Source organism: Bufo gargarizans, chromosome 2 (genome assembly GCF_014858855.1).
Source record: "Bufo gargarizans isolate SCDJY-AF-19 chromosome 2, ASM1485885v1, whole genome shotgun sequence".
In the NCBI taxonomy this organism is placed as follows: domain Eukaryota; kingdom Metazoa; phylum Chordata; class Amphibia; order Anura; family Bufonidae; genus Bufo; species Bufo gargarizans.
The window spans coordinates 204,813,876-204,834,160 of NC_058081.1; the positions used below are offsets into that span (position 1 = coordinate 204,813,876).

General features: G+C 44.2%; 1 protein-coding gene across 1 annotated transcript; it reads right to left on the reverse strand.

The window, feature by feature from the left end:
- Positions 1-1,720: 1,720 nt before the first annotated feature.
- Positions 1,721-11,304, reverse strand: PAX4 (paired box 4). The gene is made up of 5 exons (XM_044277127.1): positions 11,297-11,304; positions 10,442-10,622; positions 5,880-6,095; positions 2,355-2,433; positions 1,721-1,809 (listed from the first exon to the last, which is right to left on the reverse strand). Exons 1-5 carry the CDS (start codon positions 11,302-11,304, stop codon positions 1,721-1,723), a joined length of 573 nt encoding a protein of 190 aa, XP_044133062.1.
- Between the last annotated feature and the right edge of the window lie 8,981 nt (positions 11,305-20,285).

The following is a 20,285-nucleotide window of genomic DNA, read 5'->3' on the forward strand; positions in this document are numbered from 1 at the left end:
TCATGTGAAAAAATTAGGACACCCTTTGAAAGCATGTGGTTTTTTGTAACATTTTTAATAAAAGGTTATTTCATCTCCGTTTCAACAATACAGAGAGATTAAAGTAATCCAACTAAACAAAGAAAACTGAAGAAAAGTCTTTTCAAGATCTTCTGTAAATGTCATTCTACAAAAATGCCTATTCTAACTGAGGAAAAAGATAGGACACCCTTGCCCCTAATAGCGAGTGTTACCTCCTTTGGCTGAAATAACTGCAGTGAGACGGTTCTTGTAGCCATCTACCAGTCTTCGACATCGGTCTGAGGAAATTTTACCCCACTCCTCAATGCAGAACTTTTTCAGCTGTGAGATGTTTGAGGGGTTTCTTGCACGTACAGCCCTTTTCAAGTCACCCCACAGCATCTCAATGGGATTCAAATCTGGACTTTGACTTGGCCATTCCAGGACTCTCCATTTCTTCTTTTTCAGCCAATCTTTGGTTGATTTACTAGTATGTTTTGGGTCATTGTCATGTTGCATGGTCCAGTTCCGCTTCAGCTTTAATTTTCTAACTGATGGTCTCACATGTTCTTCAAGCACCTTCTGATACACAGTAGAATTCATCGTGGATTCTATGATGGTGAGCTGACCAGGTCCTGCTGCAGCAAAGCAGCCCCAAACCATGACACTTCCACCTCCATGCTTCACAGTTGGTATGAGGTTCTTTTCTTGGAATGCTGTGTTTGGTTTACGCCAAACATGTCCTCTGCTGTTGTGTCCAAATAATTCAATTTTGGACTCATCTGTCCAAAGAACATTATTCCAGAAGTCCTGGTCTTTGTCAACTTTATCTCTGGCAAATGTCAGTCTGGCCTCGATGTTTCTCTTGGAAAGCAAAGGTTTCCTCCTTGCACACCTCCCATGCAAGTTAAACTTGTACAGTCTCTTTCTGATTGTAGAGGCATGTACTTCTACATCAACAGTAGCCAGAGCCTGCTGTAGTTCTCGAGATGACACTTTAGGGTTTTTGGAGACCTCTTTTAGCATCTTGCGGTCTGCTCTTGGGGTGAACTTGCTGGGGCGACCAGTCCTGGGCATGTTGGCAGTTGTTTTGAAAGCCCTCCACTTGTAGACTATCTTCCGGACAGTGGAATGGCTGATTTCAAAATCTTTTGAGATCTTTTTAAATCCCTTCCCAGACTCATAGGCTGCTACAATCTTTTTTCTGAAGTCCTCTGACAGCTCTTTTGCTCTCACCATGGTGCTCACTCTCACTTCAACAGTCAGGAGCACACCAAACTAAATGTCTGAGGTTTAAATAGGGCAAGCCTCATTCAACATGCAGAGTAACGATCTACTAATTATGTGCACCTGGTGTGATATACCTGTGTGAGATCTGAGCCAATTTAAGAGGGAATACATGTGAGGGTGTCCTATCTTTTTCCTCAGTTAGAATAGGCATTTTTGTAGAATGACATTTACAGAAGATCTTGAAAAGACTTTTCTTCAGTTTTCTTTGTTTAGTTGGATTACTTTAATCTCTCTGTATTGTTGAAACGGAGATGAAATAACCTTTTATTAAAAATGTTACAAAAAACCACATGCTTTCAAAGGGTGTCCTAATTTTTTCACATGACTGTATATGACATGGTTCCTGCAAACAATGGCTTTATGTGCCACATGAAAAATACTATTACCCAGTGAACGAGATATTCATTAGATGTTTGGTGGCACATTTATACTAATCCTTGACAACTTCCCCGATCCTGGTCCCATGTAAAAGCGCCTTTATGCTAGATGTGAAGTTGCAACCACTACTGGGCATGTAACCTGATGTAAGAGCATGAGTGGTGCTAAAATCTTTATGATGCCTTTAAATGTGGTCTCCATCAAAAGTCTTGTAAATATGAAAAGTATCAGTGTACATGTATGTGATCAGCGTCCATTTAAACTGCCTGGATGCTTCTTGGTAATAGTGAATTAATTTTTTTATTTTACTGGACCATTTTTTTTAAATATCCCTACCAATGGTGGATTATAATATGAGCAGTTTGGGCAAGTCCAAGACTTCCATCGGGCCACCCAAACATTTTATGGAAATTGCAGATTTATATTGATTTATGCATGATTCATGGCAAAAACTGCAACAAAATTACATTGTGCAATGATGTCTGGTCCCAAAACATAAACCACATTGAAGTTATATTGCTTTTCTTGCCGCAAAATGAGGCAAAAACTTTTACAAAATGGGACCTTCAGGTGGCCACATGACCTCTGAAGGTCTTCAATCTACAAAAAAGAGCAGCAAAGAAGCAGAGAAGGGGCTGCTGGGGTGTAAGTCCCCTATTGTAAGTCAATTAAACACATTAACTTACCTGGACTGGATGGTTCCAAATAAGAAGGAAAGTTCAACGTTGATGGTAAATTCCTTAAAACTCTATTTATTGATGATACCTTGAAGCAGAGAATTTTAGCAACACATTACTAACAATATGAACATAAAAAGATGAACATTTGGGTTAAGATAAAATAGGCAAACCAGTGTAAGAAGCAATTATTGCTTAGTTACAGTTATTGATATGTTATTAAAGGGGTTGTCGGGGTTCAGAGCTGAACCCAGACATACCCTTATTTTCACTCAGGCAGCCTCCCTTAAGCTAGCATTGGAGCATCTTATGCTCCGATGCGCTCCCTTGCCCTGCACTAGATCGCGCAGGGCATGGGGTCTTTTGTTTTCAATAATACATTGCCGGGCGGAAAACTTCCGCCCGGCAGTGTGTTCAGTGACTGTCACCGGCTCTGATGGGTGGGCTTTAGCGCTGCCCTAGCCGTTTTACTGCCTAGGGAAGCGCTAAAGCCCGCTCATCAGTGCCGGTGACGTCACTGGGGTTCCTGGCAGCCCCATGAAGAGCCCCGGTACGTCACCGGATCTCAAAAAAATGCCTTTGCACTGCGCAATTTAGTGTAGGGCAAAGGAGAGCATCAGAGCATGAACTGCGCCGATGCTCATGTCAGAAGGGCTGCTGGGGTGAAAATGAAGGGATGTCCGGGTTCAGCTCTGAACCTGGACAACCCCTTTAAGGATGCTTCTGCAAAGTAGAGGGTCATTTGGCTTTAGTCATGGAACATGATTAGAATTGTGCCTGTAATGGATTCGGGACATCAGAATGAAACATTACGTTGACTACTTTGCAATCATGAGAGATTATCTTCATAATGCTACTTACAAACATATTAAGGATTTTTGCATTGTAGAACTGTTTCATCCCAGTCACACTGTCTATCTAATGATTACGCTGTAAGTACATCACACAATTACATCAATCAGACAACTCATAAAAGGACCAAATAGCTCAATTTTGATTCTTAAAATGTGTATTTAATTTTAATTAAATTGTTGTTAGCCCATATGGGGCTTAGCTTTAATGCCATACATATACATTTCTTCAATACCTACAACAGACAAATGTAATTAACAGTTAATTCTTCCTCCTTCACTGGCATTCTAATTAGACATATTATTGACTTATTGTTAGTAGCATTTCTAATATGTTTATAAAATGCATTTCCCACCTATTGTTCCAAAGGTATCAGACAGTTCTGCTTGGGCCAAGTTCACACTTCACTTATTTGATCAGTTTTTTCCATCAGTTAGGCCTCTTGTACATGAACATATTTTCATTCCATTTCCGTTCTGGTTTTTTTGCAGACCGTATACGGAACCATTCATTTCAATGGGTCCACACAAAAAACGGAAGGTACTCCGTGTGCATTCCATTTCCGTATTTCCGTTCCGCAAAAAAATAGAACATGTCCTATTATTGTCCACATTACAGACAAGGATAGTACTGTTCTGTTAGGGGCCAGCTGTTCCGTTCTGCAAAATACAGAATTCACACGGATGTCATCCATATTTTTTGCGGATCGGTTTTTTGCAGACCGCAAAATACATACGGTCGTGTCCAAGAGGCCTTATTGTGAGCCAAAACTTAGTGTGGGTCAAAAACACTGAACAGGTGCAGATCTTTCCCTTATACCTTCTCTCTGAGTAGGCTTCACTACTGGTTTTAGCTCACAATAACTGATGGAAATATTGTATAATATTGTATTAGATATTTGTCCTGTCAACACTTAAAGAGGTTGTGTCATCTAGTATATGCCACCAATGTTTGGGACCCACTCCTATCTCCCGAACAAACCCCCTAAGTGAATAAGAGCGCATCTCGCATGTCCGTATTCTCCATTCACTTCTATGGGAGTTCTGAAAATAGCAGAGCAAGTTTGCTCAACTATTTTCAGAATCCCAATAGAAGTGAATAGAGAGCTCACCACGCATGCATGGCCACCAATCCATTCACCTCTACGGGACTGCCAGAAATAGCTAGAGGTATGACCCACATTGGTGGCAGAGCCAAGCAATATGCCACCAATATATGAGAGGAGAAAGCCCCCTTAAGATAGCCATATACATTACATAAAAGTTGGTTGAACAGTAGTTGAACAATCATCTGGTGAACGTTTGTTTCACAGACAAGGCAATACAAATTTTAGTCGATATTGGACGTTACAGTTGTTCAATGAAACTGGCCATACTTGTTCAATGAAACTGGGTGATGGACAAACGACCTTTCTGGGAATGTTCGTTCAAATAATGAAAATTTCAGGAACAGCTGACTTTATTTCAGATGATAATAGTCTGTCATTATTTGGCTTAAATAATTGTTTGTTGTCATATTTCACCTGACAAATTATGGTTTTGGTTTAAATACCGTAGTCCGTTTTGATCAACTTTAGACTTAGGTCAGCCATACACATTTAACAGCTATTGGCTGAGAGCTATCTTTCCTGACTCCCCCATACTCATCCATGCTCCGCCAAATGTGTATGTGTATTCAATAGGGAAAGTGGAGAAAGCCACTGCCAGACACCTCTGGTGGCAGCATACCTTCTGGGACAACAAAAGGATCAGTTGAAAATATTTACGTTTTCTGATCCTTCATATGTCAGGGGAGAGTCTGGATCTTCCCACACACATTAGGCTATTGGCCAAACCCGTCTTTTGGTGGTTTTAGCCAACAATATTCTAGTGAATATGGGGGCCTTAAAGGGGTTCTATAATCAAATACATAAAAATAAAACCGTCTCACCAAAGACATGTCTGCTTGACAGTTGACATCATGGTCTTGATCCCACCCTCCAAGTGCCCGCATTCTTGAGAAAATTAATGTTCTATAATACATGAATTAGCTCCTAGGAGCAACGAGGGTGGTGCCAAAGCCTCCTCTCACTGCCCTTCATGGTGAGCCCTCACCACTGACTGACAGGGCCAGGCAGTGAAGACATATTCACACCTGACCCTGAAGTCTCATCGTAGCTCGTTCAGCGTGGGCGCCATACTGTTTTGCATGTGGCCATATCATTTTGAAGCAGCCTCTAACTGTATTTTCAGTATATTATTTCCAACCTGTAACTCTGGGTAGGTGACTTAAAGGGTATGTCTGTCTTTAAAAAATTCTCTCCCTTGCCTAATTATTTCTTGCACTAAAATCTCATGCCTGTACCATGCAGGAGTAGCAAAATAAATCTATTAGGTTATCTTAAAACTTCTCTGGCACTATACTTTGGGTGCAGACTGAAAAGATTATTATGGATTCGGGAGTCATAAAGGAAAGTTATCAGAATTTGTTAAGTGGGGTAAAAACATAGGGGGAGAAAACTGGTATAGTGGTCCATGGTAACTAATCAGATTTTTCTATTCATTTTCCAAAGGAGATCTGAAAAATGAAAGATGGAATCTGATTGGCTGCTATGGGCAACTAAGGCAGTGTTCCTTTACACAAGTTTTGATAAATCTCCCCCAAAGTCTATGGTTGTATCTGTATGTAGTTTTTTGTACTTACACTTGGAATTTTATCTTCAGGGCAGATCCTGTCCGTAAGCAATCTCTCTCGAATCTCCCAAGCAAACATTGATGGATGCTCCCACTTAAGTTGAGCAATCTTTTCTACCACTTTTGGGGTAGCTAGTCTTGGCTTGCTTCCTCCCATTGCTTTGGGCTCTACAAAACCAGTTTGGTAATAGCGGCCCAAAATTTTGCTGACACATCCGTTGGATACCTGCAATATGGTAAAAAGACTGGTTCTGACAAACAGGTATGATGATTACTGGTGAAGAAGTAAGCACAAATATGTAATACATTTCAGAGACGTTCTTATAAAGGGAATCTGGTACAGAAAATCAGCCGAAAATATAATGTCCACACAACATCTCTTAATATCATTTTGTCTTTATCTTAGCTAGTCCTCTACTTTTTCTGGTCTTGTGAAATTCCACATAATAATGAAGTTCTATAATACAAAATAATACAAAATGCCTCCAAAGTAGCTTTAAAAATCACTTCATAACAGCACACAACCATGGTGATTTCCATGCTGGGTGGGTGATTTGTTAGCTTGTACGAAACTGGCATCACCATGGCACTGGGACACCATGACTATACTCTACTTGTGAGATGCAGTTCCAGCTGCAGAATCAGAACTCAACAAGGATTGTGATATCACTCTTAGAGGGCCTTTAAAAGTGCTTCATTGTTGGATATCAGTCATACAGTACAGACCAAACGTTTGGACACACCTTCTCATTCAAAGAGTTTTCTTTATTTTCATGACTATGAAAATTGTAGATTCACACTGAAGGCATCAAAACTATGAATTAACACATGTGGAATTATATACATAACAAAAAAGTGTGAAACAACAGAAAATATGTCATATTCTAGGTTCTTCAAAGTAGCCACCTTTTTCTTTGATTACTGCTTTGCACACTCTTGGCATTCTCTTGATGAGCTTCAAGATGTAGTCACCTGAAATGTTTTTCACTTCACAGGTGTGCCCTGTCAGGTTTAATAAGTGGGATTTCTTGCCTTATAAATAGGGTTGGGACCATCAGTTGCATTGTGGAGAAGTCAGGTGGATACACAGCTGATAGTCCTACTGAATAGACTGTTAGAATTTGTATTATGGCAAGAAAAAAGCAGCTAAGTAAAGAAAAACGAGTGGCCATCATTACTTTAAGAAATGAAGGTCAGTCAGTCCGAAAAATTGGGAAAACTTTGAAAGTGTCCCCAAGTGCAGTCACAAAAACCATCAAGCGCTACAAAGAAACTGGCTCACATGCGGGCCGCCCCAGGAAAGGAAGACCAAGAGTCACCTCTGCTGCGGAGGATAAGTTCATCCGAGTCACCAGCCTCAGGTTAACAGCAGCTCAGATTAGAGACCAGGTCAATGCCACACAGAGTTCAAGCAGCAGACACATCTCTAGAAAAACTGTTAAGAGGAGACTGTGTGAATCAGGCCTTCATGGTAGAATATCTGCTAGGAAACCACTGCTAAGGACAGGCAACAAGCAGAAGAGACTTGTTTGGGCTAAAGAACACAAGGAATGGACATTAGACCAGTGGAAATCTGTGCTTTGGTCTGATGAGTCCAAATTTGAGATCTTTGGTTCCAACGACCGTGTCTTTGTGCGATGCAGAAAAGGTGAACGGATGGACTCTACATGCCTGGTTCCCACCGTGAAGCATGGAGGAGGAGGTGTGATGGTGTGGGGGTGCTTTGCTAGTGACACTGTTGGGGATTTATTCAAAATTTAAGGCATACTGAACCAGCATGGCTACCACAGCATCTTGCAGCGGCATGCTATTCCATCAGGTTTGCGTTTAGTTGGACCATCATTTATTTTTCAACAGGACAATGACCCCAAACACACCTCCAGGCTGTGTAAGGGCTATTTGACCATGAAAGAGAGTGATGGGGTGCTGCGCCAGATGACCTGGCCTCCACAGTCACCGGACCTGAACCCAATCGAGATGGTTTGGGGTGAGCTGGACCGCAGAGTGAAGGCAAAAGGGCCAACAAGTGCTAAGCATCTCTGGGAACTCCTTCAAGACTGTTGGAAGACCATTTCAGGTGACTACCTCTTGAAGCTCATCAAGAGAATGCCAAGAGTGTGCAAAGCAATAATCAAAGCAAAAGGTGGCTACTTTGAAGAACCTAGAATATGACATATTTTCAGTTGTTTCACACTTTTTTGTTATGTATATAATTCCACATGTGTTAATTCATAGTTTTGATGCCTTCAGTGTGAATCTACAATTTTCATAGTCATGAAAATAAAGAAAACTCTTTGAATGAGAAGGTGTGTCCAAACTTTTGGTCTGTACTGTATATTAAGTTCCTGCTTGTATTCTTGTGCCTGTCTTGTGTTTGATCCAGTCTGTCTGACCTTCTGATCCTGCCTTATGGGAGTTGGGGTAAACAATGGCAGAACACCTTAGAATGTGCAGCCCAGGTAAGTTGGCTCCAACCCAATAATGATCTCCTGGAACGGTTCACTATCTTGCTGTGAAGCTCTCTCCAAGTCTATTTTGAAGTCTCATGCCTCACTATGTTGCTCTAAGCCCTTGTCCAGAGACCCTACCATCAGTGTCCCAACCACCAGTTAACAGTGGGTGCTCTTGAACTGTAATACATATAACAAGCCAAGCAATCAGGGCTCCACCAATACTTAGTGAAATAACCCTGCACACAAGTTGTAATTTCATCTGGGATTAAGTAACCAGCTCAAGGATGAACTGGCAAGTACAGGATTGCCAGAGACCCTGGAAGATTTCATCCAACTATACAATATAAATTGACCAACATATGCATGAAAGATGCTAGGAATAGATGTCAATCTTGGATCTCTAACTCTCCATAGAAGAACATCAAAGACAACACTAAGCCATATCTGCCTATATTACAGACAATCTGGCCACTTCCTTAAAGTATAACTGTCGTATTATATTTTTTTGGGAGTATTGGATTGTGGTGATTAATATCTCCTTGGTGGCCCTATTTCAACTTTTCACTGTGTATTTAATTACCCCTTAATTCCACATTTTTGTTCCCTGTACTGCCTACTTTTACCTGTGCTTAAAATATGGTTGCTAGGCATGGTCCGTCTTTCTGTTGATAGATGGAGCATGCAGCGTGAAGGCTGCTTGCAAGATCATATTCCTGACAGCCAGGGACTGTAAGTAAATGATTAAAGCCAGGTCCTCCCCAGCAGCTGATAACAGTGCCTGGGCTGTGTGCACGTCTCCCTGTCCCTGCGCTTGGCAGACGCTCCCTCGCTCAGCAGAGTTGAACCAGAGCAGAGCCGAATCAGCGCAGAGCAGGGAAGGGAGATCTGCCGTCTGCTCAGTGTATAAATGAAAGCAACATGTGGTAAGAGGACCCCTTTGTGCTGCAGGAGATTAACCCTTTAGGGGGAGGGCTCTGGTTACTGACACTTTTGGGGGGCTATTGTTACTGGCTAGTGAGGGCAGGCGGGATTAGCCTCAGGGTGAGGGCAGTGGCGGCCATCTTAACTGAATAGTGAAATTGCAGTTTTATGCAGACTGGTTGCTAAGGGCTGAATGTTATTAAATATGGGGTAAGTCAGTCTAATAGTAACTGATTCTGGAATATCATGTTATTAGTAACTACATATATGAAAATTGAAATTAGGGTCTAAGTGTGACAGTTATCCTTTAAAGAAGCACCCCACAAAAATGTTTATTCTCTGATCTGTTAGAAAGATATATGATGTAAATTGTAGTGAAGGTAATATTTTTACCGATGACTGTATTTGTGAGTTATAACCTCCCTTCTGATACTCAGCTCTGTCGTTGCCAACACTCTAATCTCCAACTGACACAGGACAGGAAATCAGTCAGTTACTTCTCTATTAATTCCTATGAGACTGACATTGAGGCTCCCATAGAAATACATAGATAAACTAACTTCCTGTCCACACATAAGAGGCTGTGTTATATGTAAAGTCAGACTGTTGGTCACATGACACTGCTGAGGATCAGAAGGGAGGTTATAACTTACATACAGAGTCACCGGTAAAACAAAATTACCTTCACTCCAGTTTTTACCATGTACCTTTCAAGTCAGAAAACATTTTGTGGGAGTGCTTCTTTAATGTATGTTGAACTTACTTCTGATTCCTGCAGTATCAGTCCATGTTTGTCCTCTTCCTTTCAACTGTCTGTACTGCTTTCTGGTGCGGTCGGAACCAGATACACGCTTTAGCAATTCTTGACTCTCTTGCTTATGTGGTTTCTTTATTTATGCACAATTTGATGAATTACACTTCAACCCTAGCAAGTTCCTGACCTGGTCAAGCTAGTTGATGGTCATGTCCCCAAACGAAATGTGTTACCTGTCTAAGCTTACGCCATCTTTAAGATTACTAAATCTAGGCCAAAGTTAACGAAGTGTGTATTTGATCCTTATTCCATTAATTTTTTGTGTGGGACCGGTACTGAAGCTAAGAGGCTACATAGTCTGGATCACCTCATGGTTTTGAAAATGTGTAACATATGTATAACTTTCAATGAGGTATTTGAGAAAAGAGACAAACACAACCTTACCTGCAAGATCCTTGAGATTTCACACGCCCTTACCCCACTTGTGGCCAGTTCTATAATCTTTTTCCTTTTACAGGTTGGGAGAGGACGGCCATTCACAAACACCCCACCTAGCTGGTTCACACTGCTCACACCTGGAAAATATATTGTGGAGAAATCCGACACAAAGATAAAATCTGGTTTCCTTCAGCAAAGCTTCAAATAAATATAATTTGTTCTCCGATTTGGATTTATTTTTCGTATAGTATTTATGTTTTGTTTACTTGTTGCATCAGTCATAAGTTGGTGGTGTTCATGTGCACATTACAGATTATGAACATATTATTTATCGTGATTGGTAAACGTTAATAGGGAGTCTTGAAATCCCCGAAGGATCCAAGCCAGCTTGAAGCCCTGCTGGAAAAATCCCGCTCTAAGGCCTCATGCACACGAACGCTCTGTTTTTTGCGGTCCGCAAACCGCGTATCCGCAAAGAACAGAAGACGCCTGTGTCACTTCCACAATTTGCAGAACGGAACGTACGGCTGTCAATATAAATGCCTATTCTTGTCCGCAAAGCGCGGACAAGAATAGGACATGTTATTTTTTTTTTTGCGAGGCCGTGGAACGGGGCAACAGATGCGGACAGCACACGGAGTGCTGTCCGCATCTTTTGTGGCCCCATTCAAGTGAATGGGTCCGCATCCGAGCCGCCAAAACGGCGGCTCGGATGCGAACCCAAACAACGGCCGTGTGCATGAGGCCTAAGACACAGCATCAATAGCTGACATACATCATATCTACAGGGCAGGGTCTAGGAGAATGATCAGAGACAAGATCAATGATGATGTTGTGGCTACACGGCAGAGCCTTACAAACCTTGCCATGCTTCAGGTGTAGATGTTATGTAATTGGGATAATAAATGGGCCACAGAGCTATATCAGTGCTCTTCTCAGTAGAAATTCAGAAAGTGATGGAATATCATAGTAATATGGCATCACCTTCTGTGGTGGAACGACCCATATATGAGTGTGTGTGAGAAAATAAAGATAGATCCAGCATATTGAAAAGTTGAAGGAGGAAGGCATGATATCTTAACATCACTAGAGGAGCATAGGCCACTGGACTAAACATTTTCTGGGCAGAATCTTAACAGACAAGTGCATTTGTCACTTCATGTTGCATAAATCACTCATAAATGTGGCTGCCAGCTACAGCCAGGGCCGTCTTTAACAAGGGGCAAAAGGGGCAGCTGCCCCGGGCTCAGTTGCTCCTGGGGGGCCAAAGGCAGCTGCCTTTTGAGCCCTGCTAGCCAATGCCCCGGGTGTCAGGCTGTCAGCTACACAGGGGGTGCTGCCATGCCTGCCTGCTGGCACTCCAGGCAGCGTACTGTGAGAGTTGTGATTCTCTAGGACCTTAGATGACATCATCACCATGTGACCAGTAACCTAGCAATATTACTGGTCACATGGCTATGAGGCCATCAAGGTCCTACCAGGAGTGTTGCTGTAGAAGTTTGCCTTAAAGGGGTTCTGCACTTTCATTTAACTGATGATCTATCCTCTGGATAGATCATCAGCTTCTGATCGGCGGGGGTCTGACACCAAGGACCCCCGCCGATCAGCTGTTTGAGAAGGCAGCGGCGCTCCAGCAGCGCCGCTGCCTTCTCACTGTTTACCGCCGGGCTGCCCGCCCACTGATGTCATGACTAGTATCAACTAGCGTGGGCGCGGCTAAGCTCCATTCAAGTGAACAGATCTTAGCCTCGCCCACGCTAGTTGATACTAGTCGTGACGTCAGTGGGCGGGCGGCCCGGCGGTAAACAGTGAGAAGGCAGCGGCGCTGCTGGAGCGCCGCTGCCTTCTCAAACAGCTGATCGACAGGGGTCCTGGGTGTCGGACCCCCGCCGATCAGAAGCTGATGATCTATCCAGAGGATAGATCATCAGTTAAATGAAAGTGCAGAATCCCTTTAACTGTGGAGCTTTTTTGTGAAGATTACATCAAAAAAAGGTGACAGGGGCTGTTATGCTAATATACTGTAAACTAATGTATAGTGGGGTGTTGTATAGTGTGGGGGCCTGTATACTGTGGGGGGCTGTATAGTGTGGGGGGCTGTATACTGTATACTGTGGGTGCTGTATATTGTGGAGTGCTATACTGCTGTACTGTATAGTGTGGGGGGCTGTATACTGTGGGTGCTGTATATTGTGGAGTGCTATACTGCTGTACTGTATAGTGTGGGGGGCTGTATAGTGTGGGGTGCTGTATACTGTGGGGGGCTGTATACTGTATACTGTGGGTGCTGTATTTTGTGGAGTTCTATGCTGCTGTACTGTATAGTGTGGGGGGCTGTATAATGTGGGGGGCTGTATACTGTATACTGTGGGTGCTGTATATTATGGAGTGCTATACTGCTGTACTGTATAGTGTGGGGGGCTGTATACTGTGGGTGCTGTATATTGTGGAGTGCTATACTGCTGTACTGTATAGTGTGGGGTGCTGTATCGTGTATAGTTTGGGGTGCTGTATATGGTGAGGTGCTATACTGCTCTACTGTATACTGTGAGGTGTTGTATACTGTGGGCTGCTATACTGCTCTAATATATACTGTGGGGTACTGTATAGTGTGGGGTGCTATACTGTGTGGTGCTGTATACTATAAGGTGCTATACTGCATACTGTGGGCTGCTATACTATATACTGTGGGGTACTGTATAGTGCGGGGTGCTATACTGCATACTGTGGGTGCTGTATATTGTGGAGTGCTATACTGCTGTACTGTATACTGTGGGGTACTGTATAGTGTGGGGTGCTATACTGTGTGGTGCTGTATATTTTTGTAATATTTTTGCCCAGGGTCCAATCAATATTAAAGACAGCCCTGGCTACAGCATAAACTGATGTCTTCCCTGCAATCCTAGCAGAGCCCCGTTTGACTCCCTGCTTAGCTAAGCCGCTCGGTACACAAGTGCTCTCTCCATGTTCCTAATAGAGGAGTGTATTAGCACACAAATATCACTTTCAGATACATGATTCAGACGCTTTTCGGAACTTCTATTATAAACCTGCAACGCCACACACACCTTAGTTTTCATGCAGACTTTTCTGCAGAAGCTCACCTTCTAATGGTCTGCCTGAAAACATATTTAAAAGGCATTTAAAGCTAGAGATCCTTTTCAAATCTAAAATCCATCTGCAGTATTCAAGGAAACATTAACGGGGGAAGGTTAATATGCCTACATACCTTTTTAGAGTCTCAGTGTAAGTACAGTGATCCCTCAAGATAAGATGGCCTCAGGATACAATATTTTCAACATACAATGGTCTTTTCTGACCTCTCAGAAGTTGAAACTAGACTCAACATACAAAGACTCATATGTAACCAATCAAGGTCACTTCTCTGGTAAAATAGCTGGATTAGTTGCTAGTTAGTGTCTATTCCTGACAGTTATATGTAAGGACTTGTTTTATCTGTCTTAGGCTACTTTCACACTAGCGTTCGTCGGTCCGCTCGTGAGCTCCGTTTGAAGGGGCTCACGAGCGGACCCGAACGCAGCCGTCCAGCCCTGATGCAGTCTGAATGGAGCGGATCCGCTCAGACTGCATCAGTCTGGCGGCGTTCAGCCTCCGCTCCGCTCGCCTCCGCACGGACAGGCGGACAGCTGAACGCTGCTTGCAGCGTTCGGGTGTCCGCCTGGCCGTGCGGAGGCGTGCGGATCCGTCCAGACTTACAATGTAAGTCAATGGGGATGGATCCGTTTGAAGATGCCACAATATGGCTCAATCTTCAGGCGGATCCGTCCCCCATTGACTTTACATTGAAAGTCTGGACGGATCCGTACGAGGCTATTTTCACACTTAGCTGTTATATGCTAAAATAATGCAGACGGATCCGTTCTGAACGGAGCCTCCATCTGCATTATTATGATCGGATCCGTTCAGAACGGATCCGATCGAACGCTAGTGTGAAAGTAGCCTTAGTTATCTGATTGTTTTTCTTAAATCTTCATTTTTTCTTATCTTGGATGAAATTTGGGGCTTTGGAACCGATTACTCAACTTACAATGGTTTCAACATACAATGGTCGTCCTGGAACCAATTAATATTGTATCTTGAGGGACCACTGTACTCTATTAGTTTCCTCGGCACGCTGTGGATATGTCCAAATTAAACATTCTACTAAGCAAATTTCTCCTTTTCCCTCTTTTTCACCTTATGATACATTATGTGCACTAGGATCCTCCATTAGGGTGTAATCTCAAATATGTGCAAATTACTCATCACTCTCCCTCCTGACCCCTTCCCTAAACATACATATATACATAAATGGTAATCAGCACTGGGTGGGGAACTCGCACTCCCCTTGTGGCAACGTGTCTGGTCCAACCCAGCCCAATCATCTATCTGTATATTCGATAAAGAAAACCAATATAAGATCCTTATGATGTGGTAGCATACTCCAGAACTTCTTCATAAGCTTGATCCTACTATCCTGAGCATGAGCTGGCATTGCAAGTCTTCTGCAGCATCCCTTTTTCAAATCTTCTGAACCTGCCCTCTCTCTCTTGTCCTTGCTAAAGATGTTCCACTCGATCCGTTCAAATTTCTACTACCAGTCCCACCACAAAACTTTCCAAAAAGTCAGGACGGGCCGTTCCTCACTATTCTCTCTGCAGCTAAATGTCTTATAGCACTTCACTGGTGTTGCACAGCCACCTCATCTGATTTAGATTTCCATAAAAGTGTTTGTGATAGCCACACAATGGAATACCTAACCACTCTGCTAAATAACCAAATGGATACATTTGCCCAAACCTGGACCCCATGGGATGCCTACTGGTCTCAGGCGAATCCTGACAATCTCTCCTGATGAGTTATATCCAGACCTCTATAGTCCCTCCAGTGGCATTTCCTATCCTCTTTATTTTCCTATTGCTTTCCTTTTTCTCCTTTATACTCCTTTCTCTGTTTTTACTATTTTTCTTCTCTTCATTTCGGTTCGCCTGATATCATGTAGGCAGCCTACATATCTTTCTTTTCTGTTAGAGAATTGTGATATTGATTAATGTGTTTTCAGCTTTCTGGATACTTTTTCCTGTTTAAGTCATGCTTACATTGTTCATTAGAAGCTTATTATGCATACTAATGCTTCACTCTTCATTCAGCCAAACCACTATGCATTGCAGTTCTGGGAGGCTCCTATGTCTACCAACCAAGTTCCTACTGGTTGACATGTCTGTGTGATTGATAGCCGAACCATTAGGCCTCTTTCACAGGGGTGTCGCGTGTGAGGGCCGGACAAGATACCGGTGCGTTGCGGGAAAATGCCTGATTTTTCAGAGCGAGTGCAAAGCGTTTAAATGTGTTTTGCACGCGCTGTGAGAAAAATCTGCATGTTTGGTACCCAGACCCAAACCCGGACTTCTTCACAGAAGTTCGGGTTTGGGATCGGTGTTGTGTAGATTTTTATTATTTTCCCTTATAACATGGTTATAAGGGAAAATAATAGCATTCTTAATACAGAATGCTTAGTAAAATGTCCATTGAGGGGTTAAAAATAATAAACAAATTTAACTCACCCCATCCACTTGATCGCGTAGCGGATCTCCTCTTCTTTCTACTTTCTTCAGGACCTGGCTAAAGGACCTTTGATGATGTCAGTGTGCGCATCACATGGTCCATCACAATGGTGATGGACCATGTGATGAGTGCAGTGATGTCATCAAAGGTCATTTAGCCACGTCCTTAAGAAAGTAGAAAGAAGAGGAGATCCGCTACGTGATAAAGTGGATGGGGAAGAGTTAAATTAGTTTATTTTTAACCCCCTCAATGGACATTTTACTAAGAATTCTGTATTAAGAATGCTATTAGTTTCCCTTATAACCATGTTATAAGGGAAAATAATAATCCTGATCGTCTCCTAGCAACCACGCGTTGCGTGAAAAACAATATAGAGCTTGCTGCGATTTTCACGCAACACACAAGTGATACGTGAAAATCACTGCTCATGTATACAGCCCCATAGAAATGAATGGGTCCGGATTCAGTGCGGGTGCGATGCGCTCAACTCATGCATTGCACCCGCACGGAATTCTCGCCCGTGTGAAAGGGGCCATAGGCTTCTGACTCTGTGTCCAATCCCAGAGCTAGGCAGGGTATCTGAGACTTCTGATTGAATTGTGTGCGATTTCTCATGTATCTGGCTTTATACTGTGTGATTTCCTATGGACACTCTATGTAAACTGACTTGTGGCTGTTTTCTGGATTTACCCTGATGCTACTGTTCTTGCTTATATTGACTCTCCTGGTAACCGGCATTGAGCATTCTCTGGATTAACCCTTTTTTAACTGTTGTTACACAGTGAGAGGTTTTGTCTGGGAAAACAGGTATTTTCCTCCCAGCATTTGCTGCTGGGCTGATTTACACGCAGGTGAGGTCAAATACCGGACCGGATTTTAAGTGGCGGTCCAAGCTTTGGCAGCACCTGGCTAATCCGCTAATCCTGTCTAGCAGAGCGAAACCCCACAATTGATGGAGGATGCGGTCATGAGCAGTGAGGCTGGCGTGAACGCCGATTTTTTTTTTTGTTTCTGCATTTTTCAGGTACGGTTGAATGTCGTACATTAAACCAGCTGTATTACAACCAGTTCCCCATAACAAAATAGAGGCTGTTGTGAGAGCCCTCGTAGAGGCTAATCTGCAGCAGCAGGAGACTAACCAGTTGCTGCTACAACACGTGATGGCTTTGCAGACAGCAGGAGCAACCCCGAGCGTCCACGACGCCCGGAAAGCAGTCCGTGCCGCGATTCCTAAGATGACCCCCGCAGGCGACATCGAAACCTACCTGGAGATGTACGAGAAAGTGGCCCTCAGGGAAAAGCTGCCAGGTGACCAGTGGGCCGAGGTCGTCGCTCTGTTCCTGGTATCCGATTCCCAGCAACTACGATCAGGCGTCTGACTACCAGAAATTCAAGAGTGAGGTTCTAGCAAGACTGGGGGTGAATGTTTTGGTCCATGCCCAGCGGGTGCATCAGTGGGGGTTCAACCCGGCTGAGCCTGCAAGACCCCAGTGTTCTAACTTACTTCACCTTTTGCGAAAATGGCGATAGCCTGACGTGCTGAGACCCACTGCTTTGCTGGATCGTATGATGGGCGATATGTTCTGTAGGGCTTTGCCATACACTCTCCAGCACTGGATTGATCAGCTGTCTCCTGGCAATGCCCTTGAGATGGTGGACCTGGTGGAATGCTATGAAGCTACCAGGAATCTAAAGGAGGGTTCTATCAGAAGGGGGGCCAGCAAACCCCGGAAATATCCACCCCAGGCCCAGGGATTTGAGCCGATAAAACCCGCCCGGGATGTACCCACGGCAGATCTGGCTCCGATAGTCTGCTGGCGGTATCAGGAGCCTGGCCATGTAAGGGCTGACTGTCCCCATCGGGTTGAGGCCATGGACACTAACTATGGCTATCGTCAGTCGCTATATGCCAGAAGGCTGTTTGCAACAGGTACCCCAGAGTCTCTAGATCATTTGTGCCAGGTGGAAGTGGGAGACACTCCGGTGGAGGCTCTGCTGGACTCTGGGAGTCTGGTGACCCTAGTAATGGCTACCCTGATGCAGACCCCTGAATATACTGGCCAGAAAGTTGGGGTGATGTGCATCCATGGAGATTTCCTACCCCACTGCGCTGGTGTCTCTAACTACGGTTGCCGGTAGATGGACCCACGAGGTGGCTATCGCCACAAATCTACATTATGAACTCATAATAGGGAGAGACTTCCCGGCACTGTTGCCTGCTATGAGAGTGACTGATGCCCATGAGACAGGGGTAACCATAGCAGAGTGGCCCGGCTCAGAGGGGAGACCAGAACCTCTGGGAACCTGAGACCGAAGGGCCACCGGTAGGGGTGACCGCCACTTTGGTGGAAGAGGGGGAGACAACCCTGCTAAGTGTGATGGTGGGAGATGTGGAGGACTTGCCGTCGGGTCCTGAATTGGCAGACCTCAATGTCTGCGGTGATAATTTTGGTACCGCCGAACGTCGGGACCCAACCCTATCCCGCGCCTGGGAAAATGTGTTAATAGTAGATGGTGAACCACAACAACCTGGGGAAGAGTCAGTGTTCCGCCGTTTTGTGGTTCATCAGGATATGGTGTATCGGGTAAACCAACTACGGGGTGAACCTATTGAACAATTAGTGGTCCCCAAGGCTTATTGCAAGCTTGTGTTAGATCTAGAACACCAGCACGTTCTCGGGGGTCACGTGGGGCTGCAGAAAACTCAGGAACGTATTCTACAGCGGTTTTACTGGCCCAGCATATTCAAATAAGTGAAAGAGTTTTGTAAGTCTTGCCTGACCTGCCAGATAACTAGCCCCCAGCCGCATCGAAGTACCGTTTTACCAAATACCTATGGATCTCATAGGCCCAGTACCGAAGTCCGCCAGAGAGCATCAACACACACATCTTAGTCATTCTAGACTACGTCACTTGGTACCCGGAGGCGGTGCCACTGCGACATACCTCGGCCAAACTCATAGCTAAGGAGTTATTGGAGATGTTTAGGACTACCTAAAGAGATTCTGATCGACCATGGAACCCCTTTTATATTGAAGGTGATGAGGGAACTCTGTAAGTGGCTGCACATAAAACAGCTATGGACGTCCATTTACCATTCGCAAACGGACGGTCTGGTACAAAGGTTTCACCAAACATTAAAAAATATGTTGAAAAGGGTGGTGGCTAAAGATGGAAAGAACTGGGACCTTCTTCTACCCTATTTTATGTTCACAGTGCGAGAGGTACCCCAGGCCTCTACTGGGTTCTCGCCCTTCAAACTGGTATATGGCAGATACCCTCGCGCTGTCTTGGACGTGGCCAAAATGGCGTGGGAACAACAACACACTCCACATAAAAGTGTCATTGAGTATGTTACCCAGATGCAAGATCGGATAGAGACAATGTTGTCTCTTGCTAGGGAGCATATGGAGGCAGCTTAGTGAGCCCATAGTCGGGTATATAATCGGCAGGCTTGGGTCCGGATCTTTAACCTGGGTAATCGGGTTTTGGTTCTGGTGCTGACCATGGACAGTAAGTTCCTATTTAGGTGGCAGGGGCCCTACGAGGTACTCAAGAAAACTGGAGATGTAAACTACAAGGTAACACCAGCCAGGGCGGCGAAAGCCGGAGCAGGTTTACCATGTGAAGTTACTCAAATCGTGGAAAGATAGGGAAACCTGTACAGAAGACAGCACACGGCTGGGTTTTCTAGGAGAAGAGGTACCGGCCCCTCTGTCTGATGCAAAAGAGGCGGCTGCCACAGTAAAAATTTATGACATCCTCTCCTCTAAACAGACTCAGGAGGCCAGGGAGTTTGTTAGTCAGAACACAGATGTGTTCTCAGACCTCCCTGGACGCACTTCCATAATCCAGCATGACATTGTCACTGAGCCTTAGGCAGAAGTCCGATTAAAACCATACTGGGTACCCAAGGCTTGGCGACAGGCGATATCGGAGGAGGTGCAGTTAATGTTGCAGCTAGATGTCATTGAGGAGTCAAAAAGTGAGTGGGCCAGTCCTATAGTATTGATACCCAAGCCGGACGGGATGTTCCGGTTTTGTAACGACTTTCGAAAAATTAGCAAGGTTTCCAAATTCGATGCGTATCCCATGCCCCGGGTGGATGAGCTTATTGAGAGGTTTGGACAAGCCCGATATTTTTCTGTTTTAGACCTCACGAAAGGGTACTGGCAAGTGCCCTTAACAGAAGCTGCCAAAGAGAAAACTCCCTTTATCATGCCTGAGGGGCTGTATCAATATAAGGTCTTACCCTTTGGTCTGCATGGCGCCCCCGCCACTTTTC